Genomic DNA, 11,315 nt, shown 5'->3' on the forward strand with positions numbered 1-11,315 from the left:
TACTGTTTTAGAGAGATTGGCTTGTATACTCTCTCAGTGTAGTATAAATATCTTCTACACTGCTGATGGTATCACATGTCAGTTATGAAATACGAGTGTAGATAACTTCCTGTGGAATAAAAACTGTTATGAAACATGGTGAGCTACTTTCTCCTCTTGAAAAATGATGAGACCTTGATTAACTTTAATATAATGAATAAACATGAATCTTTACCAACAAGTGCTGAACTCATTTCAGCACACTAGAATGGTTTTAATTATGTTTCAAATGCTACCAGCAGAAGCACATTAAAACTTTTGTAGCTTAGAACAAATGTCCCAGATGTTGCTTCATATTGCAACTAAGCATTGGATGCTTTTTGGATAAAAGAGTACATGTGGATCTGGAATTGGAGGCGAGTTATGACATTCTGATACAAGATTACAAAGACAATCATTTATTTTCTTTAGAAAAACAAGCAATGATAATTAAGACTAGGAATGTGTATTTAAAAAGTAAAGAAGGCAATTTGTAAGTCGCGTGGCTTTGGCCTCATTCGCTTTTTGAACAAAAAACAGTCCATTATGCCCCTTACGAAAAATAAGCTTATTTGAGTGTGCTATTAGTATACTTCTTTTAAACCAAAAATAGGAAAGTATTCTTTTAGTTTACTTTTTATGTACTTCTCAGAAATGGGCTTTATGTACTCCTCAGAAATATACTTATTATGACATTTAAGTCTACTTGACTTATACATACAAAAAAATATATTTGAGCTATACTCCTAGAATCCATGTTTTCATTATTATACAGTAGAGGGCGCTAGTACACATCTTCTGTACAGAATTTCCAAAAAAACACAAGTGAAGAAGAAAAAAGAAACACCAAATACTAACACATGTAACACGATCATCTGACATTATTGACCGATGAAGACCATCTACGTTTCGATTATCATTCTGAATCCAATTTATAGTCTTTTTCAGCTTTTAGTTGAATTCTTTTTAATTTTTTTATGAACCTTACCCACATCAAAGTGTTTAAAAAAATGTTTTTGTTCACAAGCAGATACTCTCTTTCTTTGGATGTTTTGTATGTTCATGTAACAAAATATATACACATAAAACCTAAGTAGGGACATAGTAGTATACTTAAAGTATGATGTACAGTTCACTTATGAGTATACTTGCAGTATAAAACTACTAGTTTACTGAGACTATACTTCAAAGTGTACAAAGTATTTAATTAGTAAACTATCAGTGTACCTAAAAAGTTCACTTTTAGTATAATTGCAGTACAAACTACAAACATAGAGGTAAACTAGTTGTGTACTCAAAGTTTGCTACTGTTAAACTTAAAGTTATACTTTTATATACTAGAAAGTGGGCCAATTTAGTCCCAAGGAGTATTGAAACTGTACACTTACAAGTATACTACTAGAACACTACTTTACTTAAGTATACTTAATATTATAAACTTGAAGTACACTACTTTTTGGTAAGGGGCTGCTTGATATTGCAAACTTGAGAAAAGTGTATTGCTGTAATGTGAGTTTGTTATGGTTCAACAGTGGCCCATAGCAATCATGGTCCTTGAACTTTGGAGCGTAAGGTGAACTATGGCTCAATCTGTAGATGGTAAACACATCCCACATGTCTTGTGAGTTGGTGGGCTAAAAATACACGAGGACAGCATGAGACTCCTTTACTGATATTACGTGCATGTATGTTCTGCCATTGTGTTCTCAGACTTCACCTGTCTGCAAAAGCCTAGATCTAAATTTAGTGTCCTGTGTTTTGTGTTCATCTCCTTGTTTCATTTGCTTTTTTTACACTATTAAAAATACAGTCATATACAGTCAAAGAGTAATTGAATTTGATTCAGATCGGGACTCTGGAAAGGTCATTCACCAGCATAATCAAAGCTTGATTTTCATGTAGAGGATTTACAGTAGGCTATTATTTACAAAAGTAGTCAGAACGTTAAGTAAAGAGACTGAAATGAAGCGAACAATTTATATAAATTAATATGAACAATAATAATAGACTAATAATAATATACGAATATTATGGGGAAAAGACGATCAGTTAATGGACTTACAAGACTGTAGGATGCATAAAATATTTTTCTTGTGGGCCTATTTTATATCATGCATTTTATGTAACATTTATTCATGATAAACAGTTCAGAGGGGCTGCTAAAAAATTTAATTGAGTAAAAGTAATTAACGTCTATAAGCTTCACTTACATGCATCTAAAAAGCATGCAAATTCAGCCACCTTGTGTTTTTTATACAACCTACAACAGCTTTGAAAAAGGCAGCTTTTTTTCATGCATCGTAGCATGAAGCATTTTGTTGATTCACCATTGTTGAGATTCATATGTCTGTGGTCTTTATACAATACTACTAGATCTGACATTATAAGTGATGCTAAAGCAATACAATATACATTTAATCAGAAATTGGACTTCTAAGAAACTTTTGTTTATTTTTACTTGGCTTCGCTGGTCAAGCTAAATGTGTTTTTAATGAACACACAGTCAAAACTAGCAGTGTAACGTTATCACCAAAACATAAAAGGTCAAAAACCCAACAAAAGGAAACACTGATCTCCTTGATGGTGATTTCATATGAAAAAAATATGCCCATCATTATAAAACTATGCTATTCATAACATTAGCGATATAGTTTACACTATTTACTTTAATGCATATTAATAAGAAACAACAAGAAATAGGTGAACCAAGACCGACAGTTAATGTTTATATATATATTATTGGCAAAATATTTTAGTTTTGTATAAATATATATATATATATATATATATATATATATATATATATATATATATATATATATAAAGCCTATATTTTTTCCTGAGATCAGATAATATTTTAAGCTTTCATGTTACAACGTGCCCCTCAGATGTTACAATGTACCCCACCTGCGGGGCATGTTGTCACACTTCACTTTAATTTTTTTAGGTTAAATAAAGAAAAACCTATACACTGTAATTATGAAACAAAGTGACATATTGGTTTAAGACACTTGTAAAATTACTGTGGATGATGAAATTATATTCTGAACCCCATGTGGATTAACACAAATTGAGAAAGTCAAAAAGTGTTACATTGTAACCCCCGCTCTCCCATAGACCCAATTTACCAGAGGAACCTTGCCAAAAAAAAAAACAACAACGTGTAAACTCAGGAAAAAAAGGTACAAAAGTTGTCACTGGGGCGAAACCTTTTCAAAAGGCACAACTTTGTACCTAAAGAATGCAAAAGTGTAAAACTGACAGCTTTTATACCTTTTGTTGAGTGTATTTCAGAACACAATATTTACTTTTATTTTATTTTATTTTATTTTTTACAGATGGAACCCCGTCCCCTTACCAAAAATAACCATGGTTTAACTATAGTAAAATTGTAGTTAATAATTATTTTTTTTTTGTTTTGTCGTATTGACTACCGTTTGAATAACCACAATTGAAGTTTTACTACAAATATGGTTATAGCAAATCCCTGGTTAATTTTCGTCAGGGTCAAAACGCCCTCGGGCTAGTTTTGGGCGTTTGAGTAACAATTTGGAGGGCTTTGTTGTGCAAACCTGGCAACCCTGCTCTGTCTACACACTCCGAGGTACTAGGTGGCAGTATGCATGCTTCACGGGTGTTTATAAGCCGCCATTACTCTAAAACAAGGCGATTCCATAAACAGTAAAAGATTCCCAGTCTTCCGATCCATAAAACTCGCGGAGAGTCGCGTCGCTGCTCGTTCACGCGTCCGCGCGTTCCCAGCGATTATGTAAATGAGGATTATGTAAATGAGACTGTAGTACAGTGATCGGCGAGACTAGAGTATATTCCGCTCGCGATGACTGGAAGATCGTGGACCCCCGAGGCGGAGGAGACTCTGATCGAGCTCTGGCAGCAGTCTGCATGTCTGTACGACATCTCCTCCGCAGACTACCACAACCGAGAGGAGAAGGACAAGCGCTGGAGGGAGGTCTCCGAGGCGCTGCAGATGCCTGGTGAGGGTTACCTGCAGTCAGCTCGTGCAAACCTTCAATGAGTGCATGTACGGAACACGAACTTAAGTGCAATCTAAATATCATTTAAGGAATTTAATTTAAATGTGACCCTGGTGCACAAAACTAGTCTAAAGTTGCAGAGATATATTTGTTGCAATAACTAACAATTAATTGCATGGATTTTTCTAATGTAAGCACTCTCGATTGCATTTAAACAGCATGCACAAGTTAGGGTCTGCATTATGCATTTTGAAATGCATCTTTGAAATGTGTTATTTTCCTCAGTGGAGGCGGTGGCGACCAGGGTGGCGTCTCTGAGGACTCAATATGCCAGACTGAAGAAACCTAAAGCAAACGCGGGCGAGAAGAAGCCCCTCACGATAAGGCAGCGCTGGCTCCTGAGGGCCCTCGACTTCCTGAAGCCGCACATCGTTCATCGGCGGCATGAGATCACTGTACGTCTGCAAACACAGCAGAACATGCACAGAGCCCTATGAAATATTACAATTAACATTTACATTTTCTGCATTCTTTTTAATTACATTTTAGTGACCAAAATGCATGTTTAGTTAATCAGGAAACGTGTTAAATTTAACACTTTAAAATACGGTTCCGATTTTAAACTACTATAATTAATGCATTAACTAACATTTATTAACAATGAGCAATACATTGTTGGGTATTTATTAATATTTGTTCATGTTAGTTAATGAATACAGCTGTCTATTGTTAGTCCGTGATTGCTCAAGTCCCTTAAATAACATGAATAAAAACAACTTTTGATTTTAATAATGTATTAATAGTGCTGGAATCTAATGTAGTTAATAAATTGTGAATTGTTCCCAAAAATTTATTATTTTTAACAAATACTTTTTTAATAATTTCTTTTTAACCAAATTTCAGTTTTAATTCTACTGAATTCAGTTTAGTAATTTAATTTTGTAGTAATTAAAATGCATATGTAATCAATTTAGTTCTTTTACAGTTTTTTTTTTATAGTTTTTTCATTTGGCCCTTTAAGAAATTCTAAATTATTTTTCTGTTTTTATTATTTAATGCACATTTATTATCAAAACCAATAGCAAACAAATGAATGCATATTATTATAAAATAATTGTAATTTTTCTCAATTCAGTTTAATTTTACAGTAATCAAAATGCATGTGCCATCAATTGCATTCTATAAAAAAAAGTTGTTTTTTTTTGTTTTGTTTTTTACAAAAAATGACATTTCATAGAGCGAAAGTGAACGTTTTATACAGTGAATTCATTTTATATGTCTACATTTACTGCACGAGTCATAACACCCTTGTTTTCTTGTAGCTGGGCTTGCCGTCCTCTGATAAAGCGGAGGACACTCTGGACGAGTCGGATGAAATGTCTCAGGAGACGGATAAAGAAGTGGACAGCTTCGACTCCATCAGTGTGTGTCTCTCCCCGATGCCTGACACTCCAGACACCGGCATCCCTGAGGAAACAGCCTCGTGCTCTCCGTCTCCCCGGAGCACATCCGGCAAACGCACACGCTCCTCCGAACCCGACATCGAGCTGCAGAAGCTGGAGGTGCTGAAGCAGATGTCTGCTAAGGTCCTGGAGAACCCGTCTGTGGACGCCGCGGCGGTCTTCTCCAGCCAGGTGGCCCTCGAGTACCGTCTGCTCAGAGACCCCAGCGTCCAGATGCGCGTTCGCAGACAGATCATGGCTCTTCTCTACGAAGCACAGGATTCAGAGAGACTTCCCCGAGCGTCCAAGAGACACGAACAGAGAGCGCTCAAATCTGAAGATCAACACTAATATATCGGTGAAATGTGTTTTGTTGTTCATCTTGTTTGTTTTAGATGTTTTACTGAACTATTTTTCTTGGTGGAGGCTTTGATATAATCTACATGTTAGATAATAAAACAATTTGCACTTCATGTCCGTGTATTATTTCTGTGGATGTTAGATGATGGATAATTAAAACAAGCCCTGACTGTTTTATTAGTTTGATATGATGAAGTGCCATCAAATACTCTTTTGAGTCAAAATACTGCATCTGTCCAGCAGGTGGCAGCATCGTGTAAGTGTACAGTGGAATCTTCATTAAAGATGCTGAAATGCACTAAAATAAAAAAAATCGTAATCTAACACTAATTTTGAAAGAAAAATAAAACCCTAGAAGTATTTTTTTGATTGTCTTTTTATATATTTTTTTTATATTTTATAGTTTTATTCACACACACACACACACACACACACACACACACATATATATATATATATATATTTTAATCATTATTATTTTTATATATATATATATATAAATGTGAATAAAACGTGCCAAACTGGGGTTTATGAGTTGATGGAAAAACCAAAAAAAATTATATATAATACAAAATCAATTTTAAAAGCAAAATAAACCATAGAAATACATATTTTTGAGTTCCTTATAGTAGTTTTGTACTATTTTATATTAATATAAGTAAACATTTATGTATAAAAAAAACATTTAATTAAACAGGTCAAATTACAGTTAATTAGTTGATGAAAAAAAATAAAAAATGATATAAAATGTATTTAAATCTCTATCTATCTTATCTATCTATCTATCTATCTGTCTATCTATCTGTCTATCTATCTATCTTTAACTTTATTGTAGATATTTTATTTTCCTTTATATACATTTAAACATTAGATACCTGTAAGAGTAATAAAAATTATATATATATATATTCTGTTTTAACTTTGTATTTAAATGTTTTCATTATTTATTAAATTAATAGAAACCATATCAATAAAGTAGTTGTGTTTGCATATTAGATTTATACATTTGTTAAACTGAAATGTATAACTTTTCTCAGGGGTACTTCAAGAAAAATAATTTTAGACCTGGCTGAAAAAAATATTACATTGTTTAAAAAAATTTTGGATGGCCAAAATCTTTGCAAATCCCTGCTCCAAAATATTAGGCCTAGTGTTTTTTTTTTCATATGTAACCTTCTTTTATTATTTCAAGATGTCAAACCATGAAATATATAGATAGATCGTTGTACAGGATTCTGTGCATTTTATAACCTGTGCTTAATTTAATATCAACCGAGAAACTAACTTACGCGATTGCAAAACCATGTTTGGTTTATATTATTATTATTATTATTATTATTTTATGCCTACTAATACATCAAATGCAGTTCATCTGTCCGTCTCTTTCATAAGCGTAACTTTCTTTTCTTGTCTAATGTATTCTTAAAAAAAAAAAAAAAAACCCTGGCTATGCGTTCTGTACAAGACTAACTGAGACTTGTCATGGCACTTTATACTGTTGTTGTTGTTGACTGCTTCTATTGTTCTCATTTGTAAGTCGCTTTGGATAAAAGCGTCTGCTAAATGACTAAATGTAAAATGTAACACAGGAACTCTGTCTTGATAACATTACACCATGACTTGTTCTTTCTGTTATTATTACTCGGCCCTGTTTGACATGAGAGGAAAGGAAACAGACCTCTCTCTCATTCTCCTTCTGACAATTCAAGCACTCGTTTCTCTCTCTCTCTGTCTCTCTCTCAATCTCTCTCTCTCTCTCTCTCTGATGGTAAAGCTTGTGGTCTGAGTGGCATCCAGCAGAGCTTTGATTTGTTCAGAAGAGGGTTTCCTGCTCTGTCATCACAGAAAGTGAAAGTGACATGACATTTAGTCAAGTATGGTGACCCAGAATCAGAATTCATGCATTTAACCCATCAATCCACACACACACACACACACACACACACACACACACACACACACACACAGCATTGAAAATGTCAGTGTCTTGCTCGGCTGGGACTCAAACCCACAACCTTAGGGTTAGGAGTCAAACTCTCTAACCACCAGGCCACGACTTCCCAGAGCGGCTTCACATGTTTACATGGGCTAACCCACCAAAAGACCACCCCCCCCCCCCAAGATTAGACCTAAAAAAATCACACTTATCAATCAATTATTTAGAAATCCATTTAGTTTTGTAATTTTACACTTCATTTTAAAGTCACAGTTTCTATATTTCTTCTTACATTTGTGTGGACAGTTTATATGTCAAAGCCCCTATGTGTGGGGCATGTTGTCACGCCGGAAAATAAGGTAACATAGACCTGATGTTCATTGAGATACAGCATTTATACATATTTTCTGTGCGACAGCCAATTTTATCATTAACTAATACTACTAGAAAACAGTTTTGTTTAAATAATGTAGAAAATTGTGAATAGAATTTTAATAATAGTAGACAACTGAAAAATTTGAGATACAACCAACAATAAAATACATTTAAATCGAAGTGCTAAAATTATTAAAGCATATATATATATATTGGCTGTCAGTTTAATGCATTAACACATAACACGATTAAAGTATTTTAAAACTGGCCCCGCCCCCAGAACTGTACGTCATCTTATATTTCCTACAGCTGACTGCTGATAAAAATGATGCTGGGCAACAACTTCATGAATGCAGTTGTGCACTTAAATTCAAGATATTGGTGCATAAAAATGCCCTTGTATGAGTTTTGTCACATATTTATAAAGATATCACACTTATCACAGGAACTCTGATTTTGTCCAGCTTAATTGTGATTTTATACAACAGTTCAGTAAATTATAAGTTAATATTGTGTTATATTCTAAACACAGTATTATGTGATTTTGCTCAGTTTTGCACAGAATATATTATCCTTAAAGCCACAGCAGAATTGTTGCGTGTCTCTGAGCAACACAGCGTGTTTAGTTTCTGAATTAATCTGCTATTTGAACGAATCGAGTGAATCAATGATTCAAAGCCCATTCATTAAGAGAGTCGTTTACGTCATTCCTGAACGAATCAGCCGTTCGAACCAATCAAATGAAAGACTCATAAAGACATTTACTGCCAACTACTGGCAGATTTAATTTGTTATTTACAGTACCACTTTATTAAAAAATAAGATAAATAAATAATAATAAAAATAACAAAAATAAAAACAGAAAAGGGATATTTCCCCCATTTTTTTTAATTCTGTCATCATTTACTCACCCTCATGTCATTTCAATTCATTTAACACAAAAATGGATTTAAATAACCTTGCTTGCACTGACTGATCTTAAAAGTGCATTTGTTTTGTCTCCGGATGCAAACCAGTAATGTTTTTCTAAGGGACATTTATAAAAATGACTTAAAGGTTTGGATTAATCCTGGATCAATCTAAAATTGTGCACTTATATATATATATATATATATATATATATATATATATATATATATATATATATATATATATATATATATATATATATATATATATATATATATATAATACTTCAGCTATAAATTTATTTCATTTAGTTGCCAAGGAAACATTTTCTCATTTATGTTTAAACACTAAAATAACTCATAAATTAAAGCTGAAATAAAAAATAATCCCTCCAAAAAAAAAAAAAAAAAAAAAAAATACACCATTGGAAAATTGCTAAAATAAAACTGAAAACTGAAAAGATAAAAATAAAACCTAACTCAATTATTAAATATTAAGTTTTATATTCTATGCTATTATAACATTTAAATAATACTAAAACCACACTTGTGACAACTAGCCCCGGTGAGACGCAGCATTGAGTTCTGGAAGAACATAACAGTCCTGTTTTAGTGATAGTTTGAGAGCTGAGTTTAACATCACAGGGATGTGTGCGTCCAGCTGTAGGTCACTGACAGGAAGTGGAGGTTCTGAGAGGAAGTGCGCTGCTCTTCCATGCCTGCTCTCTCTCATCTGATGATGGGGGATGATGGGAAGGTGGGGTGCTTTGACCTACATTCACACTCTTTCAGTGCTGCGAGCGCTGTGCATCATTACCGTCGCAGGGAAAAATGACACTTCCAGTTTTCTCCTGATTGTTCATTCTGTTTTCTCTCATGTCTGCTCATTACGGAGCATTATAGCACTTTTACCACGCTCTTACTCTGCTTTTACCCCCTCTAACTGGATGAATACTGTTCTCTTTCATCTCAGAGCTCTTCTGCCTCTCATCAACAGTCTTTATCTTCGCTTTGCTGTTTCTCTCAGTTGCAAATGATAAATGAACAACAATATTAATAATAATACAATATTATAATTAATGAAATATGATTTTCAAAATGTATTTTTTTAATAAAAATTATTTTATTTTAATACTGTCAAACAGATTAATCGTGATTAATGGCATCCAAAATAAAAGTTTTTGTTTGCATAATATATGTGCGTGTTCTGTGTATATTTATTATGAATATATAAATACACACACACATACAGTATATATTTGGAAAATATTTACATGTATTTACATGTCTGTATTTATATTCATATAATTTATATTATAAATAAATATATTTTATATATAAAATTAACATATATGCATGTGTGTATTTATACATATATAATAAATATACACAGTACACATATATTATGTAAAAAAAAACTTTTTAACTGTGATTAACTGTGATTAGTTGTTTGACAGCACTATTTTATTCATAAATATAATTTTAGTTGTAGGTGTCCTATCTGTTTTATGATTTATTTATATAATTTCTCTTCTAGGTGTGCTGTTATGTTATCTGATTTTATTTACTTTTATTAATTTATAAATATAATTTCAGCTGTAGGTGTGCCATTGATTTTTACTCATCTATTTACATTTAAAAAATATATAATCACACCTGTTAGTGTTAATTAATTAATTTGTTTTAAATACAGTTTCACTTAAATATTTTTTATTTGTAAATATAATTTCAGTTCTATATAGATATATATATATCCTATATTCTTTATAAATATATAAATATATGCACTTTTTAAAATGTATTTTATTTTTAGAAATATAATTTCAGCTATAGGTGTGCTATTTTGTTCATTTATTTTTTAATTTATAAATATAATCTCAGCTATGTATTTATTTGATCTTTATAATTATAACTTCAGCTTATATTTATTTGAATTAAAAACGGATCATTTATTGAGATAACAAGCACAGTTTTATGATGCAGATATTCATGTTCTGGACCCTGGGTATATCCACATAAAGTATAATGTGTGTGCACTGTTGTTTTGTGTTTTATCTAATTCTCACCCAGTCCTGTGAGTGAAACAGAAAAGGTTAGAAAAGGACATTTGCACGAGTGGCTCATTAAGACCCATTAAACATCCCCCTGCAGCAGATCCAGGCCCGCAGGCGTTACAGAGCCTCCTGGGAGCCACAGTTACACCCCCTCTTCTGACGAAGCCGTCAATGAAAGCTAATCCAGAGCGAGCCTCGGGAAGCCCAGCCTCCCCAGCTGTGAGAGC

At 32.9% G+C, this 11,315-nt stretch overlaps 1 protein-coding gene across 1 annotated transcript; it reads left to right on the forward strand.

Moving 5' to 3' along the window:
- The first annotated feature begins 3,527 nt into the window (after positions 1-3,527).
- Positions 3,528-5,928, forward strand: LOC132117798 (uncharacterized). Its single transcript, XM_059527109.1, has 3 exons — positions 3,528-4,013; positions 4,299-4,468; positions 5,336-5,928. The coding sequence occupies exons 1-3, from the start codon at positions 3,857-3,859 to the stop codon at positions 5,804-5,806; spliced, it is 798 nt and encodes a 265-aa protein (XP_059383092.1). The 5' UTR covers positions 3,528-3,856; the 3' UTR covers positions 5,807-5,928.
- Positions 5,929-11,315: the final 5,387 nt, after the last annotated feature.

Source organism: Carassius carassius, chromosome 37, assembly GCF_963082965.1.
Source record: "Carassius carassius chromosome 37, fCarCar2.1, whole genome shotgun sequence".
Lineage (NCBI taxonomy): Eukaryota > Metazoa > Chordata > Actinopteri > Cypriniformes > Cyprinidae > Carassius > Carassius carassius.